Source organism: Aotus nancymaae, unplaced genomic scaffold (genome assembly GCF_030222135.1).
Source record: "Aotus nancymaae isolate 86718 unplaced genomic scaffold, 86718_ANA_hifiasm-v0.15.2.pri h1tg000028l, whole genome shotgun sequence".
NCBI lineage: Eukaryota > Metazoa > Chordata > Mammalia > Primates > Aotidae > Aotus > Aotus nancymaae.
Genome location: NW_026988441.1, coordinates 8,757,753 through 8,780,653, shown reverse-complemented (window position 1 = coordinate 8,780,653; position 22,901 = coordinate 8,757,753). Strand labels below are relative to the sequence as shown.

The 22,901-nt window shown below is 49.8% G+C and overlaps 2 protein-coding genes across 3 annotated transcripts in view; both read left to right on the top strand.

The window, feature by feature from the left end:
* HIF3A (hypoxia inducible factor 3 subunit alpha) overlaps positions 1-2,303 on the top strand; it is a 39,946-nt gene extending 37,643 nt beyond the window's left edge. For both annotated transcript variants that reach the window (XM_012446648.2, XM_012446646.2), the window contains one exon: positions 133-2,303. In XM_012446648.2, the coding sequence (XP_012302071.2) occupies positions 133-230 (98 nt within the window). In that variant the 3' untranslated portion in view covers positions 231-2,303. The remainder of the gene's footprint in view (positions 1-132) is intronic.
* Positions 2,304-6,689: 4,386 nt separating this feature from the next.
* PPP5C (protein phosphatase 5 catalytic subunit) overlaps positions 6,690-22,901 on the top strand; it is a 39,993-nt gene continuing 23,781 nt past the window's right edge. The window contains exons 1-2 of the mRNA XM_012446649.2: positions 6,690-6,823; positions 11,935-12,176. Of these exons, the coding sequence (XP_012302072.1) occupies positions 6,703-6,823; positions 11,935-12,176 (363 nt within the window). The 5' untranslated portion in view covers positions 6,690-6,702. The remainder of the gene's footprint in view (positions 6,824-11,934; positions 12,177-22,901) is intronic.

The following is a 22,901-nucleotide window of genomic DNA, read 5'->3' as shown; positions in this document are numbered from 1 at the left end:
CTGTTTGAATCCAGGCAGGCCTGCCTCGCCACCCAGGCTTTTAACTCCCAGGAAGGGAAGACGGGTTGGGGTTATGGTTGTCCGCTGATTTATCTTTCATCTTTTCATTGGTCATTTCTTTCATCTTTGCAGGCCTGGGCCCCTCACTGCTCTCTCAGTACTCCGACGGGAACACCAACCAGCCCCGGGGCCACTTCCAGCCAGCGGCAGGCTCAGGCCAGGATGACTGAGCCAGTTCCTCTCCCTGTCTCCCTTCTCCTCCCCTAGAAAGGACCTCACCCACACTTCAAGCCGGCAGCCGACGCACAGGATGGGGGCGCCAGGAGAGGGCCCCCTCTCTCCTCTAAGTGCCCCCCTGCCCACCTCGGGCCTACCTCAGCCCTCACCCCTCTGCCTCCTCCCAATCTGGGGACTCTTTGGGGTGGTCTCAGCTCAGTGACCTCTGGGAGGGGGTCCCTGCCCCCCCTCCTCCTCTCAGGATTTCTCTTGGGGTTCTCAATACTTGGTTACCTCATTATCCCTTTCTCCGCCTCTCTTGGCTTTATTTTGGGAAATTAGGGGTGGGGAGGGTTAGGGGGTCGGGTCTGTGTTTCCGGGTTCTGGAGAGAATGATGATCCACAGGTCTCCGTGATCATGTTTCCTTCTATCCTTCTTGTGTTATTATTTTTATTTTTGTCTATTTCATAATATGGTTTTTAATCACAATGAATTGCCTGGGGTCTGTAAGAACGTGGGACTCTGATCTTTCCCCCCTCCTCAGGTGTCAGTGGGGGGAGGCTCTGGGCCAGACCTTACCCCCAGCGACTTCCCATTGAGGCCAAAGCCCCCAACGCTGCCCGTCAGCTCTGCCTGCCCCTTCCGTTCTGGGCTTCCTGCTGCCCCCAGCTTTGCCTGGACACTGACTTCATTCATGGTTCTCCCACTTCCTCTGCTTCCAAACTATGCAAACTGCAACGTGCTCCCGTTCCGGACTCTGTAACCTCTGACCTACACTGGTTCTAGACCACACAACCTGCAGCATGGTCTGGTTTAGACCTCACCTTCTTCTGCTTCTTCTTTTTTTTTTTTTTTGAGATGGAATCTTGCTCTGTCACCCAGGCTGGAGTGCAGTGGTGTGATTTCAGCTTACTGTGGCCTCCGCCTCCTGGGTTCAAGTAATTCTCCTGCCTCAGCCTCCCAAATAGCCGGGACTACAGATGCATGCCACCACGCCTGACTAATTTTTGTATTTTTAGTTGAGATGGGATTTCACTTGTTGTCCAGGCTGGTCTCGAACTCCTGACCGCAAATGATCCACCTGCCTTGGCCTCCCAAAGTGCTGGGATTACAGGCTTGAGCCACTGCACCCGGCCCTGTCTTGATCTTGTAATAACCAGTTCTAGAACCAGATCATGCTCTAGTTCTCCTAGATTCTGAACCTCATGACCTGCTGCACTCACTAGTTCTGGACTGCACAACTTCTAGACCTTGCTGCCTCCGGGGTCCTCTGATTCAGCATCTGGTGATCTGCTATTTCTCTGGTTCTAGAACTGACTTACAAGTGTCTTCTGACTCTAGACCTCGTCCCATAAGTTCACTTGACTCTAGACTTCATAATTTCTAGACTCCTCTTTACTCAAGATCTGACTCCAAATTACCCGGGGTCTAGAATTCAGCCTTCAGTATCTTCTAAAAGCAGACTTTGCCATATACATCTCCCTGGTTTTAGATATTACAACTCTCAACTCCTGATTCTAGATCTTATGGCTTCTGAATCTCTCTGGTTCTAGAACTCAGACTTTAGGCTTTTTTTTTTTTCTTTTCTTCTTTAAAAAAATATAGAGATGGGGTTTTGCCATGTTGCCCAGGCTGGTCTCGAACTCCTGAGCTCAAGCAGTTCTCCCTCCTTGGCCTCACCAAAGTGCTGGGACTACAGGCGTGAACCACTGAGCACAGCCAGGCTTTTTCTAATTCTAGTCCTTATTCTATAAATTCCTCTGCTTCTAAGCCTGACAGCTTCCAACTGCCTTTGATTTCAGATCCAAATTCCTCTGGTTCTATAATTCAGCCTCCAAATGCTTCTGATTCTGGAATCTAGACTTTGCCCTATAGATTCCTCTGGTTCTGAATCTTATAACCGCAACTCCCTAATTCCAGACCCCACCCTCTTAAATATATTTTGAGCTTCCCACCCCACTGAGCTTGCCCCAGTTTCAACCTTCAGTCTTAAGTCTTCCCATTCCAGGCCCCTGCCCTCTAGGCTGTGCTGCTCCTGGACTTCACGCCTCTCCGTTCGCATTGCCTACAATTTCTGTGTCCTAGAACCCCCTCCACTTCCCACCTCAGCCCTCCAGACATGCACTTACCTTGACTTTACCCCAGACGTTTGGGGCACCTGGGGCTCCCTCACCCTTTGGGGGGCTTGCAATCCAAAGACTTCTCCAGCTGCACAGGCACACGTGCAGGCACAGCACTGTCTGCATATTTCGGGTTGGGGAGAGAGGCCAGGACCCCTCAGCTCTCTGCCACCATCTCTGTGCTCCCTTACCCCACAGCTTTCTTTCTACAAATGGTGCTGTTCTTGGTCTCCCATGGGAAAAGGCCTCCCCCTCTTAGCCCCATTTACCCCCTTTTTGGAAGGTACTGCTCATTCTGTTTTGTCAGGGGTGGCCTGTCCATATTGGTGCTATGGGGGTGTCTGACCCCTCCCTCCCTCCCACAGGAGGAGATGTGGGCCCTAAATGGAGGGAATTGTGCTGGGCTAGGGATTGGACCAGCCACGCTGGCTCTGAAATTCACCCGTCTCTATACCACCATAAAGACCTCACCTTGGTAGGCACCGGAGCTCTGTGTATTGACTTATCTTTTGGCTCTCCTCTGGGAGTGTGGGTGCACTGAGTGGTTGGGTGTGCATGTTACTCTCTTTCTTTCTTTTTCTTTTTGAGATGGAGTCTCCCTCTGTTGCCCAGGCTGGAGTGCAGTGGCACAATCTCATCTCACTGCAACCTCCGTCACCCAGGTTCAAGCGATTCTCTTGCTTCAGCCTTCTGAGTAGCTGGAATTACAGACATGTGCCACTATGCCCAGCTAATTTTTGTATTTTTGGTAGAGACAGGGTTTCACCACGTTGGTGAGGCTGCTCTTGAATTCCTGACTTCAGGTGATCTGCCTGTCTCGGCCTCGCAAAGTACTGGGATTGCAGGCATAAGCCACTGTGTCCAGCCCTTCCTTTCTTTCTTTCTTTGGAGACAGGGTCTCACTATCTCGCCCAGGCTGGAGTGCAGTGGTACAATCACAGCTCTCTGCAGCCTCCTGGGATCAAGCAATCCTCCCATCTTATCCTTCCCGGTAGCTGGGACTACAGGCACATGCCACTAGGCCCAGCTAATTATTTTCATTTTTTGTAGAGACGGAACCTTGCCATGTTGCCCAGACTGGTCTCAAACTCCTGGGCTCAAGCGATCCTCCTGCCTCAGCCTCCCAAAGTTCTAGGATTATAGGCTTGAGCCACCACGCCAGCCCCATGCTACTTTCTGATTCTGTGTGTGTGTGTGTGTATGCACTTGTGTACCCACATTGTCATTCTGTGTATGTGTGTGGGTCTCTATGACATTCTGTGAACCTGTGTTGCAGGGGGTTGTGATTCCTTCTACACATGCATATTAGTATCTGGGTGAAATGATTCTGCCTTATATGTGTTTCTGGTTACTTTGGGTTTCTCTTCTTCTGAGTGTGGAAGGTGCTGTGATTTTTTTTTTTTTTTTTTTTTTGGTACCTGCATATGTCTGTATGATGTGATTCTCTATACATGTGTGAGACTCTTTGATGCTGAAATTCTGGGTACCAATATGTGTCTGTGTGACGTGATTCCCCATAGTTAAGTAAACATATGTGTGCAAGTGTGTGTCCCTAGATTCATGTGCAGGTGGGTGTGTCTGTTGTCATGTATGTCACTTTCCTACCCCCGCCCCCCCCCCCCACAGGATTGCACAGAGGAATTTCTTCAAGGAAGAAAACCACTCTCAAGCCTTTGCACTTCCTGTTCCTTCTGCCTTAAATGCCTCTCTCCCTTCCCCTCTCCCCTCACTTGGTTATCTCCTACTTTATTTCACATCTTGGTTCAGGTACCAGCTACTCCAGGAAGGCTTCCCTCCCTGCCCCAATTGGATAAAGTCCCCGTAAAACCCCCTTTGGAAGTCCCATCACAGCACTAGGTACTCTGCCTGACTCTGAGTATTTGTTTGGTTTGTTTGTTTGTTTGTTTGTTGTTTTTTGAGATGGAGTCTCACTCTGTAGCCCAGGCTGGAGTGCAGTGGCACAATCTTGGCTCACTGCAACCTCTGCCTCCCAGGTTCAAGCAATTCTCCTGCTTTAACCTCCCTAGTAACTGGGACTTTAGGCGCACACCATCATGCCCGGCTAATTTTTTGTATTTTTGGTAGAGACAGGGTTTTGCCATGTTGGCCAGGCTGGTCTTGGACTCCTGACCTCAAGTGATCTGCCTACCTTGGCTTCCCAAAGAGCTGCAATTATAGGCGTGAGCCACTGTGCCCAGCCCACTTTGAGTATTTGTAATGGAGTGAATATGAAAGTACTGCTCTGTGACAGGCTCTCTGGCAAATGCTGTACTCATGTTATCAAACTCTCCTCTAATCCTATATGATGGGCATAATTATTATCCCCACTTTACAGAGGTTGAAACTGAGGCTCAGAAGAGGTGATCATTTGCCCAAGGTCACACAGTTGGGAAAGGATTTAGCTGGTCAAACCCAGAATTCAAATTTATGGCAGCCTCCTTTTCCCCCAACCCAAAAACAAAACAAACCCAACAAAACAAAAGAAAAATTTACTAGTCCACCAAGATAGGCTCTGGCACATACAGAGGCGGTAGAGTGGGAAGTAAGGGGGCTGGGCGCGGTGGCTCACGCCTATAATCCCAGCACTTTGGGAGGCTGAGGAGGGGGGATCACAAAGTCAAGAGATCAAGACCATCCTGTCCGACATGGTGAAACCTCATCTCTACTAAAAATACAAAAATTAGCCAGGCGTGGTGGCGTGTGCCTGTAGTCCCAGCTACTTGGGAGGCTGAGGCAGGAGAATCTTGAACCCAGGGGGCAGAGGTTGCAGTGAGCCGACATCGCGCCACTGCTCTCCAGCCTGGTGACAGTGGGAATTAAGGACACAGGAATTAGCTGGGATTCCTGATCCTGGCTCTGTCACCTTCTTATGTTGTTGTGACCTTGGTCAAATGCATTGACCTCTGCAAGTCTGTGCCTTCATCTGTAAAATGGAGATGATACTAATATCTACCCTTTAGGGTGATTGTTAGTCGTGCTGAGGGCCAGTGGGAGAGATGGCGTTAGACTAACAAGAGGTTTGGGAGTGGAATAGCTTGTGCTTCCAGGAGGGGAGCCAGAGTATAGCCTTACAGGACTTAGTGCTACAAGAGGGCTTGGAAAGGACAGACAGGAAGGGTGTATGATGTGTGGAGGTTGCAGAAGGGGTGGAATCTGGAGATGCTGCCTGAGGTTAGACTATTCAGGGTCTCCTAATCAGGAGTTTGGGTTTTCTCCTAAGGGTACTAGGGCAGTGGAAGGCTGGGAGCGAGGGTATGTCATGGTCTTATGTCTTAGAAAGATCCCTCCACCAGTCGTGGTAGCTCATGCCTGTAATCCCAGCACTTTGGGAGGCCGAGGTGGGCGGATAGCTTGAGGTCGGGAGTTCCAGACCAGCCTGGCCAACATGATGAAACCCCATTTCTCGTAAAATACAAAAATTAGCTGGGCATGGTGGCAGGCGCCTTGTAATCTCAGCTATTTGGGAGGCTGAGGCAGGAGAATCACTTGAACCCAGGAGGCAGAGGTTGCAGTGAGCCAAGATCACGCCACTGCAGTCCAGCCTGGGCGACAGAGCGCGAGACTCCGTCGGGGTGGGGGCGGGGAACCTCAGCTGCCTTGTGAAGAGTAAACTGGACGGAGGCAGAGTGCATGCAATCAATGCTGTGATCTCAGACAAGAGAATCTGAGAAAAGACAAACAGGAGAGTTTGGCAATGCAAGATTTGGGCAGCTGAACACAGGGAGAAAGGACATGCGGCAACACACTTATGGTCCTTGCTCAGGACTTGAAATCCAGAGTGCTTTCAGTTAAAAACTCAAAAACACTGACCCTCTACTTTGGATCTGTTTTGGCTTGAGAAACCACCCATTTTTCAGATGGGTAACTGAAGCCCTAGAGAGGAGGGGAAGATTTGTTCAAGGTCACACAGGTAGTTGACAATAGGGCTCGACGCCCGGGGCCCGCTCCGCGTAGGGCATGGCGTTGCCTTGCAAAGCAGCCACACCCGCCAGCGACATTCACAACCCACCCCCCAACCCTAGAGGACAGCGGGGAAATCCCACTTTAAGAACCGAGAAACTTTTTACAGCCTTGGAACACGGTAACTTTGGGAGCAGAGGCCACCGGGTCTGTTTCCCCGCGCGCCCCTTCTCTCATTCGCTATTGGCTCCTTCTACCAGGGGTACTGTCTGGGTACCCTCTGGTCACCTTGTCCTCCGCGCGCTCTGTGGCGAGAGGGACCTGCGCAGGCGCGTGAAGGGTGCCTTCAGGGCCCGCGCTTTACGACACTTGTGCGGCAGCGGCGGCGGCCACCCGGCGCTCCTTCGCGACGGTTCGGCCGGGTGCCGCTGGCGGCCGTTGCCAGGGTGGGGGTCGCTTTGCGGCATGGCGATGGCGGAGGGCGAGCGGACTGAGTGTGCTGAGCCCCCCCGGGACGAACCCCCGGCTGATGGCGCTCTGAAGCGGGCAGAGGAGCTCAAGACGCAGGCCAATGACTACTTCAAAGGTGCGCCCGCCAGGCAGGGAGGGTGGACAGCGGCCCAGACCGAGGGGTGCCGGGCCCGCGCGGAACCATGGCAACGCGGAGCGGCAGCCTGGGCGCGGGGCAGGCACTACCAAGTGACCGGGCGTGGGGAGGCCCAGGATGGCGTTACCAAGGAGCGGCATAGGGGGCTTCGGAGAGTGATACCTAGGAGTGGCGTGCGGAGCGGGTGGTACCCAGTGGGGAGACTGAGGAGGGCGCCGCCAAGTGCGGGGCGAGAGGGGGACTGGAATGAGGGCGCTACCAAACGTGAGGCCTGTAGAGGGCGCTACCAGGCAGTGACATGTGGTGGGGGAGTGAATGATGGCGCTACCAAATGGGGACCCCTAGGGTGGGGTGCCGCCAAGTAGTGGGTAGAGGAGGGACAGTCCCAATAGAGAAGGCAGTCGTGGGGGTGGGGAATGAATCATTAGATGGAGGGAGCAAGGAAGTAGATTTGGGGTGACCCAAGGAAAAGGAATGTGAGGGTGGGGGCCTTGGGAGTAGGGCTGGGGTTCCCCAAGAATAGTATCACTTAGAATATAAAGAAAGAGTCAAGTGTGGAGCATCCATTCATTCATTAACTCAACAAATGTTTATTGAGTACCTGTTATGTGCCAAGGACTGTGCTTGACTCTGGGGATATAGCAGTGAATGAGATGGATGTGGCTCTAGTCCTTAGCGTGCAGTTTTGCAGGTGAATCAGACATGAAAAAAACATTTAAGTAAGTAAAATACTTGAATTGTGATGAATGCTTTGAAAGCAAACCAACAGGGTGATAAGGTAGGGAATAAGGGTTGGAGGCTACTTTAGATAGAGGGGTGTAGGAAGGCCTTTCTGAGCAGGAGGCATTTCAGCTGAAACTCACAGAGGGAGAACTGGGGAGGATGTTTAAGGTAAAGCGGACTGTGCAAAGGCCCTGGGGTGGGGAATGAAAGGACGCTGGCATGGCTGGAGCTTTGGCTAGTTAGGGGGAGACTGATAACAAGATGAGATTAGGACAGAGGCTAGATCATGCAGGGTCTCCTAAGTCACTACAAAGACTAGTTTGGATTTTTTTTTTTTTTTTTTTTTTTTTTTGAGACATTGTTTTGCCCTTGTTGCCCAGGCTGGAGTGCAATGACACCATCTCACTGCAACCTCTGCCTTTCAGGTTCAAGCGATTCTCCTGCCTCAGCCTCCCTGGTAGCTGGGATTATAAATGCACACCACCAGTCCCAGCTAATTTTTGTATTTTTAGTAGAGACAGGGTTTCGCCATGTTGGCCAGACTGGTCTTGAACTCCTGACCTCAGGTGATTCGCCTGCCTCGGCCTCCCAAAGTGCTGGGATTACAGGCGTGAGCTACCGTGCCTGGCCCTACAAGAGGACACATTGAGTTAGGAGATGGGCCAGTCTGGGCTGGAGAAGAATTTGGGCGTGATCAAACTATGGTTGGGAATGGATGAGATCATCTAGGAAGAGGGTCTAGAGGGGGGACTTAGGACAGAACCCAAGCAGAAGAGGGGAAGGCTAAGGAGGAGCGCTTAGTGAGGTGGAAAGGAAGCCAGGAAAGGTGTCAGGAAGGCTGAGAGAAGAGAGTGCTTCTAGAAGAAAGAGCTGGTGCCCTGGGTCAGATGCTGCCAAGGCGATCACTGGCAATTGGCTTTGAGTCCACGGATGCTGGTGGTGATGTTGACAGGAGCTGTTGTTGGGGAATGATGGGGGTGGTGGCAGCCAGGAGGGCGCTGAAGAGTGAATGGGAGGGGAGGAAGTGCAGACAGCAAATGTTAACAAGTGTTTGGAGTATTTTGGTTCTGAAAGGGAGTGGAGAAATGGGGGGTGGGGGTGGTAAGAAGAGAACATGCAGTGTCGGGGAAGATGGGTTTTTGTAAAAATGGAAGAGAGTCCAGTAGAGATGGAGAACTGATTCTGCATGAGAGAGGGGAGACTTGCAGCAGCAAAATCCTGGAAAAGGCGGGGGAGGGGGAGGGAAGGGGGTGGGAAGAGTAAGGGGAGTGGAAAGGATATAGAGCCCTGGAAGAGAGCCAAGCAAAGTGTGGAGAAGTTTGATCCGGTGGCAGCAGTGAGAGGAAGGTAGGGCCAGTGAGAGATGAGGCCAGAGGCAGAGCCTTGGAAGACAGAGTGGGAAGCATGGGTGTTGTCCTAAGGGTGGTGGATGCCATGGGAGGTTTTAAGAGCAGGGTGACATGGTTCAATTAGCGTTCAGAAAAGATCCCTGGCTGCCATGCAGATACTGGATGTCAGGGTAAGACAGGAAGGAGACTAGATTGGTGGACAGGTGAGGGGTGGTGATCGCCAACCCGGCTGGTGGGACAGAAATAGATTCAAGAAGTGTTTCAGAGAGGAAGTGAGAGTGGCTGCCTGGAGAGAGGGTGGACGGTACTCCAGGCAGGAAAAAAAAAAGGGTGGCAAAGTCCTAAAGGCAAGCGGAGCTTGGCATGGAGGCCGTGAGTGGGGCTGCAGTTTAGGGGCTGGAGGAGGTTATGATGAGGCTGCAGGGAGCAGATTGCGAAGAGAAAAGCCATAGGGAGGAGTCAGGGCTTTCTGGGGTGGGGGTGGGGCCTCTAGGGGAGCCCTGGGAGGTTCTGAGTAGGGAAAAGACAGGGTCAGGTTTGTGCTTTAGGAACACTCCTCTGGAGGGGCAGGACGGGAGGCTGCGAGGTCAGGTGGAGGCTGAGGCAGGAACCTGGGCGGGAGAGGCCAGGCCAGGGCTGGGTGGGACTGGAGGGTGAGAAGGGAGTGGCTGGATCTGAGAGATGCTCAGGAGGCTGACTTGGCAGAAGAAGTGAAATGACTGCCGGGCTTTGGGGGTTGAGTCCAGGACTAGGCTTAGTGTCAGCTGGGTGAAGGGGTGGAAGGTAGACTTCCCTGGGATAGGAACAGCCTGCACAGGGGTTGCTGCTGAGGTCGGGTCAGAATTCTGGTCCACAGCAGCTGCTGGGAGGAGCCCGTTGCCCCCCAGGACCTGGGATCCAGGCTCTCAGGAGTCCTGGGGCTGGGCAGGCAGCCAGAGGTGCCTGGCACTGAGCTGGCAGAGGAGAACGGCCCTGCTGGCCCGGGCCCCTCCTGTCTGGCAGGCAGTAGCAGACACAGAGCCCCAGGCTCCAGGGCTGTGGGAATAACAGTAAAAAGAATAATTACAGCTCACCTTAATTGAGCCTTGTGGTAGCCAGGTAAGCCATGGGGTTTAATCCTCCCCAGGGGCTGGGTGATGGCTAGGAGTGGCCCTGTTTATTTTATGAAGGAAGCAAGGCTCAGAGAAGCGAAACCACTCGCCCAAGGTCAGAGTGTGTGAGCAGCAGGGCCCGGATATCCCCTTCCTCTACACGTGCTTGGCTCCCAAGTTCAGGTTCCTCTCAGAGCCATTCTGGCCCTGTTGAGGAGAAGAGAGGTCCCGGGGCTCAGAGTACTGTCCCCTCAACTGTGGCTGGTTGCTCTGTAAGTTGAGGTCTATTCCACAGGTCCTGGGGGCAGAGCCTGGTCCCCATCTCAGGTCTGAGTCCAAAGGACGTGTCTCAACTCTCTTCCCCTCTCTCTGGGCCTCAGTGCCCGACTTCTGTAAAATGGGGAGTGGGAGCTTCTGCTTAACCCCTAAGAGACTCCAGGTTTAAGAGCTTGTGCAGAGGAAGCAGGTCATGGTTGAGAGCTCAGGCTGCCTGAGTTCAAACCCTGTGTCTTCCTCTACCTGCTCAGTGATGCCTGGACAAATGACTTAACCTCTCTGTGCCTCTGTTTCCTCACATCTAAAATGGGGAATGTCTTGAAGCTTAAATATGCTCCTATTAGTAAAGCGCATAGAATAGGGCCAGGATATGGCGTGTGGGTCGACCCCTGGAGTACAGCTCCTCCCATTTCCTCTTATTCCCTTCACTTCCTCCCTTTAGTCATTCATGCATTCACTTCTTCTGATCGCTTCTTTTGCTGCAGCCAGTTTTCTTACATGAGTTCATAAAACCCTCACAGCCACCCAGTGAGGCAGAGCTCAGAAAGAGGAGGCTGTTTGCCTGCGGCCTTGTGTTAGAGATCTGCAGAGCCGGGTGTCAGGCCCTAAGACTCTACACTCCCCTCCCTGTGCCACTCGAGTAACAGCTTCCCCGGCAGGAATGTTGGCCAGGCAGCCTCTGGACCACAGCCAGGAGGCCTGAAGGAGTCCTCGAAGGCACTGGCATTCCAGGGAGGGTCAGTCAGATCTGGGCTGCCTGGTTCTGCCCTTGCTTGTTTCTGGGAAGTCCCGGGCCTTGCCCTCCTGGGGCTCACAGCTCTGAAGGGACACACTCATTACCTAATGGTGACAATGAGAGTGGACATGGCTGGCACAAGAGAGCCCAGGGGCTGTGGCAGCCCAGTCTCTAAGGCTGTGCAAGCCTTGGCTCTCCTGCCTGTCAAATGGGCACGAGGGAGGAATCAAGCCTGGCTCTGCAGGTACAGACAGGGCATTTGACCTTGAACAGGACCTCCATGACTTGTCTGTAAAATGAGCAGCAGATATCCTTACTCAAGTGGAGATGAGGATTCCACAGGCCAGGCTGTACCGTGCAGGGCACAGCTGTAGCTCATCTCAGATTAAATCTGACCTCTCCTCCTTGCCAGATGCCACATCCTGTCACTCCACACTTAGAACATCAATGCCCAGACCTCGCTGTGGCTGCCCGGGCCCCAGGGATCTGTCCTACCAGCCTCTCTTCCTCACCTGTCTTCCCCCTGCCCACTCCACCCAGCCACCCTGGCTCTCACTGGCCCTCAGACAAGGGTCACCCCTCTCTGGGCTTCCACTTGGCCCTAGGCCTCAGCATCTGCTCTTCTTCCTATCAAAGTGTTCTTCCCTCAGTCTGCTGCTAGTGCCCCGCTTGGGGCTGGAGGGGTGGGCGGGCGGGTGTGTGGAATCTGTTCATTCCTGGAGATTGTGGCTGAGAGCACAAGCCCTGAGCTAGGTTGGTTGGGACAGGCAGGAGGGGCAGGCTGAAGAGACGTCTCTGGGCTTAGGGTGGCCCTCAGCTTCCCCATCTGTGAGTGGGGAGACTGGCCGCCACCCAGCCCAGGGCCTGTCCTCTCGGGGTTGGAGCACTGCCTCATCCCGCTTTCCATCTCCACAGCCAAGGACTACGAGAACGCCATCAAGTTCTACAGCCAGGCCATCGAGCTGAACCCCAACAATGCCATCTACTATGGCAACCGCAGCCTGGCCTACCTGCGCACTGAGTGCTACGGCTATGCACTGGGAGACGCCACGCGGGCCATCGAGCTGGACAAGAAGTACATCAAGGGTTATTACCGTCGGGCTGCCAGCAACATGGCACTGGGCAAGTTCCGGGCCGCGCTGCGAGACTACGAGACGGTGAGCTGGGGAGCAGGCCAGGCCTGGTGTCTGAGCCAGGCGGATGTCAAGGGCTGGGCTGGCGGGGGCGGGTGTGAGGGGCCATTCACGCCTCTGCTCACCACTCACTCAGCCAGCAAGTGCCCAAGGGGCATTGGCCCAGGCCACAGCTCTGCTCAGCCATCTCACACTTTGTGACCCTGGGCCGGTTACCCCGCCTCTCTGCGCCTTCCTTTCCACATCTGTGAACTGAGGAGAACAAGGGGTCAGCCTCAAGGGCAGCTGTGAGGAACAGTGAGCTTCTGCTTTTCACATGAGTAGAGCAGTGCCCGGCATGGGGCTGGTGTCTGGTGATGCTCCACCTGCTGGTTATTGTCGCTGTTAGTACCAGTGCTGGACAGGAGCCACACAGCCTGCCTTCTTCTAGTGGAGCTTGTCTTTCAGGGGCAGGGAGAAGACCCACCACTGACTATGTTAGCAAGGTAATTGCAGGTGACAATCTGCACTTTGTGGAAAATAGAAAGGGCATTCCAGCACGGTGGCCCTCGACGGTAATCCCAGCACTTTGGCAGGCTGGGGTGGGAGGATTGCTTGAGCCCAGGAGTTTGAGACAAGCCTGGGCCACATAGGAGACCTCATATCTACAAAAAATATAAAAATTAACCGAGCATGCTGGCACACACCTTTAGTCCCAGCTACTCAGGAGGCTGAGGCAAGAGGATCACTTGAGCCCAGGAGCTCAAGGCTGCAGTGAGCTATGCTTTCACCACTGCACTCCAGCCTGGCTGACACAGTGAGACCCTGTCTCAAAAAAAAAAAAAAAAAAAAGTAAAGAAAAAGTAGGAGGGGTGATACACTGCCAGGGACAGCAGACGGGATATGTGTGATATGCTGATGAGGGAGGGGACCTAGGGCACAGTGAGAATTCGCTAGTGCCCTCACCCACCTGATGATAATCCTGACGGCATGAGGCCCTGCAGAGCGAGCACACACCTTCACACACCTTCACACCAGTTGCGCCCTGCACCTTCCTTCAGGGAGGCTGGCTGAATCATCGGAGGACCCTGGGAGGGGGAAACAGATTACTCCCGTTGCACAGATGAGGAAACTGAGGCCCCAAGGAGTGAAGTCACCTGCCCAGTGACCCCCACCTGGTTAGTGGCAGAGCTGGGATTTGAACCCAGGAGGCCTGGCGCTCAGGGCCTTATCTCTCCCACTTCAGAGTCCCCTTCGTGAGAAGGGGATGTGTGCTTGTCTTGCAAGGAGGGTCAGTGCAGCAGGGGCTTGGTCAGTGTGTGCCAAGTGGATTGTTATCCTGCCCCCACACGGCACTTCCTCCTTCTATTACAACCATCACACTCGGAGCTGTTTCTGTCGTGTAGAGAGGGGCAACCGAGGAGCTGAGAACTGAGAGTCTGCAGTTGGTGGGGGGCTGAGAACTGAGAGTCTGCAGCCAGTGGGAGCCAGCTCAGACAGCTGGACTGGCTGCTGGCCACTGGCCTGGGTGGAGGGTGGCCTTCAGGCCAGGTGAAGGCTTGAGCCAAGCACGAGGCCAGGGGATACATATCAGGATGGGGGCAGAGATGTGATGGGGATTTGGGGTGACACCTAGGAGGGTGGGGGCAGCAGCAGCAGAGCAGAGTCCTTCCCAGCTTGGACTCTCAAGCCATTCTTGGCCAAGCCCTCTCCCTCATTGTTTCTTGGTGTCCTAATCTAGAAAATGGTGACAAGAGAAGTGGCTGCCTCTTGGGTGGCTGTGAGTGTGATGACATGGTTGAGTAAAGGTCACTGGGGCTGCAGGGCTCAGTAATGAGTAACCAAGGACAGTCGGTGTTGGATTGGGGCAGGGCTCCAGGTGGGAAGGGGCCCTGGGTAGACAGTGGGGCAGAAGAGAGGAGCCCCAAGGACAGGTTTAGGGCAGGGTCTTCATCCTGTGTGGAGCTTCAGGAGCTTCTTTCCCCATGGTAAGGAGCAGGGGCTCTTTTCAAGGCTCTGGCCCAGTCTAGGACCCATCCCAGCATACTCCCTGAGGCTGGACTGGTCGGCTCCAGCCATCTTGTGGGTGTGCCATGTCTGAGCTGTGTCCCAGGACTGGCAGATGGCAGGGAGGGTTGAGGGGGTGGGGAATTCAGAATCTTCGGCAGAACACCCAGCACCTAAATTGTCATGGCCCATTTCCCCATGAGGGCTCTCCCAGCAGCATTGTGGCCCTCCGCATGAGCCTGAGGGCTTACCTGTCACCAGGCTATCCACATACCTGCAGGTCTTCAGCCCTGCTCCCTTCTGCACAGTTCCTCAGGCTCCATGTGCCCTGGGGCAGCTCATCTTCCCAAGACTCTACCTCCTGCTTGCCAGATGCTAGAGTTTCCTCTTAGACCAGGAGCTCACCAGGGAAGCAGAGCAAAGACATAACCTCGGCCTTGGGCGAGGGAACTCCCCTTAGCCTCAGTTTCCTCAGCTGCTGGCTCACTCTGGGCCCAGCACTGCCCGGAGCCCTTGGTGTGCCTGAATTCAAGCTGAGGCCTAGAGAGGGAAAGTCCCTCCTCCAAGGTCACCCAGCAGGGAAGTGGCAGAGCTGAGACTTGAACTCCCAGTCCATGCTCGTGACTATTCCTGGGCCACAGCCAGTTGAATGAGTTTAGCACTTTTCTCCTCATCCAGTAGAGAAGAGAAAACGTTCATTGTTTGGAGGAAGTGTGTATCAGTATTGTTTTGTGAAACACAGATCAGATGCGTGTTGGGTGTGTTATAAAAATCCCTATTTTACGTGTGGGCTGCAGGCAGAGGTCTGAGGTCAGCAGTGCAGGGGTTGGAGGGGCAGGCTCTGGGCTCAGGACGCCTAGGTTCACAGCCAGCTCAGATTGGATAGCAGCTGTGTAGCTCCCAGTACCTTTTCTCCCAGGCCTCAGTGTCCTCATCTAAAGGAGGTGAGAATATAGGAATAACAACCAAAGTGTTTTTTCTTTCTTTCTTTTTGTTTTGAAACAGTCGCACTCTGCCACCCAGGCTGGCGTACAGTGGCACAAATCTCAGCTCACTGCAACTTCTGCCTCCTGGGTTCAAACGATCCTCCCACCTCAGCCTCCCGAGTACCTGGGACTACAGGTGGGCATCATCATGCCCAGCTAATTTTTGTGGAGATGGGGTTTCACCACGTTGCCCAGGCTGGTCTAAACTCCTAGGCTGAAGTGATTTGCCTACCTTGGCTTCCCAAAGGGCTCAGATTACAGGCAGGAGCCACCACACTCGGCCCCAGAGTGTTTTTTCTATCCTCTGATTCAACAATTAACACAGAAAGTTTCTGTGACTGCTGGTCACCGAAGGGAGTGGGGATTTCCCCTTCCCGCAGCCAAGCAGTGGATTCTGCAGTGGACACCAGCTGGGTGTTCTCTAATTAAATTAATTCTGACTCTGTCTAGAGATAGCATTAGATTCCACAGGTTGAGGACTAGTCCCCACTCGTCCCTCGTTTCTGATGCTGATCACAAGACCTAGGTTATTTTTCCAGTGATTCTGACTGACTGGCTATTAATTAGGGTTCCCGTGACCCACTCCTTGGGTTCAGTTAATTTGCTAGAGAATTCCCTCAGAGAATTCAGGGAAACACGTTTACCAGTTTATTGTAAAGGATGCAACAAAGGATACCGATGAGGAGATGCATGGGGTGGCGTATGGGATGGAGCTCAGAGCTTCCACACCCTCTCCTTGTGCACCACCCTTCAGGAACCTCCATCTGTTCAGAAGCTCCCTGGACCCAGTCCTTTTGGGTTTTTATGGAAGCTTCATTATATAGGCATGATTAATTATACCATTGGCCATTGGTGTTCAACTTAGCACCTTCAGCCCTTCTCCCCTCCCAGAGGTTGTAGGGTGGGGCTGAAACATTCCAACCTTACAGTCCCAGTTTGGTCATTCGAGTGACCAGCCCCCATCCTGAAGCTACGTAGGGGTGGCTAGCCATTAGTCAACACGTGAGCATACAAAAATATCACTTTGGAGATTCTAAAGATTTTAGGGGTTGTGTGCCAGGAAACAGGACGTGATGAATATCAAACCTATGTTTCACAGTACCACAGTCTACCTGTGCTCTTCAAACACAGTTCCCTTATATCAAAAGAATATACAACTCAAAAGGTGCTACTGGCCAGTTTGTTACTAGAACTCCATTCAGTCATTAGTAATTAGTCTAGTCCATCATATTATATGATTATGTCTCCCAGGGTGAGACCAGTCAGGTTTGCAGGTTTTTCTTCAACCTTGTCAGTTTCCAAAAGCAGGCGTGATCTCAGCAAATACATAGCTTCCCCCTTTCAGGCATTATGTGTAATTGAGGTAAGAGGCAGTGTCACCTCTTGCTCTGAGCGTCTTTCAGAGCATTAATGTAATACTTGATTTTTCTTAATTCATGACTCTTTATTCATTCCTTTACCCTCAGCTCCTGTTCCCCTGTCTCTTCATTTATACCTGTTGTCCTAAAGGAAGAAACTGAGGCAAAATTAATATAAGTAGAGATTTTATTTGGGCCAAGGTTGAGGACCAGCCTGGGAGCCACTTCCACATTATCTTGGGAAATGCTCCAGAGAGCAGATAGGCTCAAGCTTTTAAAGGCAAAAGGATAAATCAGGAGAGCAGTGATTACAAAGGGTGTTCTTCAGGAATTCTCATTGGTTTACAAAAATAACATTGATTAGTACTTGGTTCTGGGTTGCTCAATTACAGGGTGTAAGTTACGGCATCCATGCATGGGGTCGTTAGGTTGATGTGTAGCTGTTTGTGGCATCGGTCAGTCTCAAGTCCACAGAGTAAGTGGCTTTGGGGGATGAGTATTTTTCTCAAGCTGGGGAGTGAGACGACTGCGCTCTCGTTCCGGTTCCTCTCTGGGCTTGATCATTTAAAGGGGTTTTGCATTACTCAAGAAAAAGTTTCTTTTCTTTCTCATTTTTCTCTTTTGATCAAAATCTTCTTGAAAGCAGTGATCAAAGTCTGAGTGTCAGGGTGCCCCTCGTCACTGGGAAGGCTCATTCCAGGACAGTCCTGTTCCATGTGGGGAGTGGGGAAGAGATGGCTCAGTGAGGAATTTTCAGTGTCCAAAAGCTGAATTAGGATGGCCTTACAGGGTGGCAGCAAGAAGACCTGAATCAAGTCACTGATTTATACAGCTGCTGCTGCGCGTCGAATCATCTCTAGTCTTCAGAATACCATGATTTTCATTTTCTTGGAAGAAGCAAAACAATAAGATTAGTAATTTAAATACTAGAAGTATAATGCACATAAGGATTATAATGAAACAGAATGTATATGTGCCACAGTGAAAAAAAGAGCCTCTTCCAATTAGGGAGCGGACTGAAAACATCACGAGGAAAATTAGACCCAGCTTCTGCTTTGGGGACTTGGTGTGGCCAAGACAGAATTCAAGACTCACTACAAATTGTAGGCAAATAATAATAACCAAAAACAATGGTCAGGGCTAGAATCTAAACACACACGTGCTACTGAAGCATGATTGTTCTGTCTCCAGTCCCTCAGTTTTACCAAAGACAGATCACGTTTTTGGTAGGACCACGTTTTTCTCAAAATAAGTTTTGGTGTTATACTTTATTTGTATAAAGTACAGCAAGATTAGTAACTGACCATGTAGACTCCTTTTAAGTTGACTTTCCTAGAACTTTTTAATGAGGAATTTCAGAAGAGACTTTTTGTTTGTTTTTTAACAGTGTCTTGCTCTGTCACCCCGGCTGGAGTGTAATGGCATGATCTCAGCTTACTGCAGCCTTTACCTCCTGAGTTCAAGCAATCCTTAGCTCCTGAGTAGCTGGCATTACAGGCATGTGCCACCATACCCAGATAATTTTTGTATTTTAAGTAGAGACAGGGTTTCACCATGTTGGCCAGACTGGTCTCAAACTCATGACCTCACATAATCCGACCACCTTGGCCTCCCAAAGTGCTGGGATTGCAGGATGAGCCACTGCTCCCGGCCTAGATTAGAGTTTTAAAAGCCTCTTGAAGCTGTGAAGCCAAACCAAAGATTCACCATCAGACTGTACAAATTAGGTGAATTTCTCTCTTCTTGAGGTCCCAAAATATCTTGAGGTTCCTAGGCCTGTCAGAAAATGACTTTTTTTTTTTTTTTTTAAGACAGTTTCTTGCTCTGTTGCCCAGGCTAAAGTGCAGTCGTGCAGTCATGGCTCACTGCAACCTCGACTTCCTGGAACCAAGCAATACTCTCACCTCAGCCTCCCTAGTTGCTGGAACTACAGGCATGTGTCACAAAGCCCAGCTAATTTTTGTATTTTTTATAGAAACAGGGTTTCACCATATTACCCAGGCTGGTCTCAAACTCCTGGGCTCAAGCAGTCTGCCTGCGTCAGCCTCCCAAAGTGCCGGGATTACAGTCTTGAGCCACCGACAACCAAAGTAACATTCTTTACTTACAGAAAGGTCGGGGACCTTGTAAGGGAACTGTGTAGGTAACATACCAGGCCACTCTTTTTTCCAGGTCATTGGGTTTATAAAGTCAGCCCCAGTCTTTGAAAGCAGTCGGGTCGTATCTGAAAACATGCTATTCCAGTCAAAGCTTTGGTAAAATAACCAGTGTTTTCAGCGTGTCCTGTTACAAAAGGAAACAGAGTCTTAGTTTTTTTTTTTTTGTTTTTTTTTTTTTTACAGACCAGAGGTCTTTTATTTTTTTTTAACGCCTATTATGCCATGAATTCATAGGGAATAGGTTCCAGCAGCTCAGGCTCCTTCCCATTGGTTCTCACAAAGTGTGCTTCTCTGGGTGGAGCAGGCTGGCGCTTCAGTTGGACCCAGGTACCTTTCTCTTTGGCTTCTTTCTTTTTCTGATCATTTTCCTTCACACGTTTTAGGAAGCTATCTCGGCTCTTAGAGCACTTGATGTGCTCAATACGCACATTAATTCTCTTGGCAAGAATCTTGCCCTTAACTTGTTTGTTTACAACAATGCCAACAGCATGCTGGGTAACATTGTAGACTTCCAGTTTTGCCATGATAACATTTGTGGGGCATTCCTTTTTGAACAGTACCCATTCCCTTGATGTCTACAATATCACCTTTCTTATAGATTCGCATATACGTGGCCAAAGGAACAACTCCATGTTTTCTAAAAGGCCTAGAGAACATGTATGGAGTGCCTCTCCTCTTTCCTTTTGTGTTCGTCATTTTGGCGAATTACTGGAAGATGGCAGTTCCGGCCGAAAGGAAGGAAAACAGAGTCTTATTGTTTTCTTATGCAGACAACTATATTGTGGTAAAATAAGAATATTCATGAATAGTTTGTGAATTCTGGAGAAATTAGCTAGAGAGAAAGGTATATATTTCAGTTTTGCTCACAAAAATATACTTTACTGGCCAGGGGGTGTGGTGGCTCACGCCTGTAATCCCCAGCCCTTTGGGAGGCCAAGGCAGGAGAATCACTTGAGCCCAGGGGTTCAAGACCAGACTGGGCAACACAGTGAAACCCTGCCTCTATTAACAGAAAGTTATTATTATGTTTTTAAATAAAATAAGAAATATAACCGGTCATGGTGGCACATGCCTGTAATCCCAGCTACTTGGGAGGCTGAGGCAAAAGGAGAATTGCTAGAACCCAGGAGGCGGAGGTTGCAGTGAGCCAGGATTGTGCCACCGCACTCCATCCTGGGCAACAGTGAAATCCTGTCTCAAAAAATTAAAAAAAATTTTTTTAATTAGTAAAATAAATAAAAAGTAAAAAGCAAAATAAAATATATGTGTATACTTTACCCAATTGTTACAAGCTATAAATAGCTCAAAAGAAAAGAATTTTCTTAACCCTGGAAAATAAAACATAAAAAGAATCAGCACTATTTCAAACAGAAAGCCGTAAAAATCACTTCAGTCTTCCGTCAGTTCTGGCCTATGAACGAGTAATTAATTTCTGTTCTGCTTGATATTCTATTAAAAATCTTCATGAACCATCATCTTTTTGTTAGAGTTCTGGAAGTTTTTACCAAGTTCAATGGTATAATCCCCAAAGTTATCAGAAACCATTATTATTGTAAAACAATAATTGCCTGTATATGACAAAAGACTTAGAATAGCCGTGGTTAAAGACTCAAATGACCAGGAAATTTGGTTATTTCTACGTCATGCAGTTTAACATTATAATCAGAATTATGGCCATGTGCAGTGGCTCACGCCTGTAATTCCAGCACTTTGGGAGGCCGAGGTGGGCAGATCATGAGAGGTCAAGAAATTGAGACCATCCTGGCCAACATAGTGAAACCCCATCTCTACTAAAAATACAGAAATTATCTAGGCGTGGTGGTGTGCACCTGTAGTCCCAACTACTCAGGAGGCTGAAGCAGGAGAATCGCTTGAACCTGGGAGGTGGAGGTTGCAGTGAGCCGAGATTGAGCCACTGTATTCCAGGATAGGTGACAGAGCGATACCCCATCTCAAAAAAAAAAAAAAAAAAGGCTGGGCGAGGTGGCTCAAGCCTGTAATCCCAGCACTTTGGGAGGCCAAGGCGGGCAGATCACCTGAGGTCAGGAGTTCAAGACCAGCCTGGCCAACATGAAGAAACCCCTTCTCTACAAAAAATACAAAAAATTAGCTGGACGTGGTGACATGTGCTTGTAATCCCAGCTACTCAGGAGGCTGAGGTAGGAGAATCGCTTGAACCCAGGAGGTGGAGGTGGAGGTGGAGGTGGAGGTGAGCCGAGCTCGCACCATTGCACTCCAGCCTGGGCAACAAGAGCGAAACTCGGTCTCAAAAAATAATAATAATGGCCGGGCGCAGTGGCTCACGCCTGTAATCCCAACACTTTGGGAGACCGAGGCGGGTGGATCATGAGGTCAAGAGATCGAGACCGTCCTGGTCAACATGGTGAAACCCCGTCTCTACTAAAAATATGAAAAATTAGCTGGGCATGGTGGCGCGTGCCTGTAATCCCAGCTACTCAGGAGGCTGAGGTAGGAGAATTGCCTGAACCCAGGAGGCGGAGGTTGCGGTGAGCCGAGATCGCGCCATTGCACTCTAGCCTGGGTAACAAGAGCGAAACTCCATCTCAAAAAAAAAATAATAATAATAATGATAATGATAAAATAAATAAATAAAACCCTTTTTAAAAAATCAGAGTTATAACTGATAACATAGACCAAGACATAGTTCTTTTTCAGAAATCTCTACAACTTTAGAACATATATTAATGACATTCATACAAATAAAACAAAAAAGATCAACATCATTTCCTGTGTGACAATACTTCCCTTATGGTTTTTACATCCCAAATAAGCCTAACATGTTCTCTCTTGGACTTCCACGGGCCCCAGCATCCAAAAGTTAGTTCGAGGTCAAAAAAGCTTAATTTTAGAATTTGAAATTCGATTTTTTTTTTTTTTTTGAGACAAAGTCTCATTCTGTGGCCCAGGCTGGAGTGCATTCACACAATCTTGGCTGACTGCAACCACTGCCTCCCGGGGTCAAGTGATTCTTGTGCCTCAGCTTCCGCTGGGATTACAGGCATGTGCCACCACACCCAGCTAATTTTTTTTTTTTTTTTGTATTTTTAGTGGAGATGGGGTTTTGCTCTGTTGGCCAGGCTGGTCTTGAACTCCCGGCCTCAAGTGATCCGCCTCAGCCTCCCACAGTGCTGTATTACACGTGTGAGCCACCACACCCAGCCCTGAAATTTGATTTTGTAAACCCTGCAAATGTGTCAAAGGTTTAAAACACTTAATCAAAATAGGATCACACATCACTTTGAAATAATAGTCATTTATTTAGCCTAAGTGATAATTAGAAGATTTCAAAAACCAAAACCTTTACTCTTTGGTAGAGAGGAGACTCAGTTTCCCAAACAGTCAAAAGACCAAATAAAGACAGCATAAGAGCAACAGAATCTTTCTCTCTCTCCCCTCGTTTGTTTTTTCCTTGTTTTTTTGTTTTTGTTTTTGTTTTGCAATTTACCCAAAAGGTAAATGAAAAATCTTTTATTATCTCTTATTATTACTACACTAAAATATTGTTCAAAAGAGAAAACCAAATTCTCCCTTTGCGTCAGTGTATTACTTACGGTAAAACTAATTTTAATAAAACCTTATAAACAAATCTATCCAATCTCAAGCAGCTTTGACCCTACAAGATAAGATTTCCGTGAATCTTTCATAATCTCTTACAAATTTTTTCTATTCTTTTTTCCCCCAACTTTCCATAGCTATTCAGTTTATCTCATTTTTTCCTTCTTTTATTCCTTCAATTTAATACAACCTTTAAATTACCTCTCAACTAGATAAAATTACTTTTCCTTTAACAAAACCACATCCTCTGTCCTGTGTGTAACCTTCATTACCAAACCTACATCTTAGACATTCTGTATATAGAATTGTTTCCCTTGATTATGACATATTAGAATTTTAACTCTTAGTCACTTTAATTCATAGAAAAAGCCTAAGAAGTAAGCTTTTTTTTTTTTTTTTATCACCTTGTGGAAGCAGAGTACTTCAGATATCAGGGTAACCAGTTTCTTATTCACACCTTTCCGGCTGAGCAAGAGTCCTTGCTGGTCTTCTTCCTAATGGAAGGCCCTTTGAGACTGCAGCACATCACGCATGGAACAATGTCCCAACACCTCTGCAGTGTGGTTGCCTGAAGAACCCAGTGGGTCAGGGGGGCAATTTTCTCTTCTCTTTGGGGCAAGAGGACTCACCCTTATGCAGCTTTTGATTTGGAACTAACAGGAATAGGTCACAAATGAAAAGACA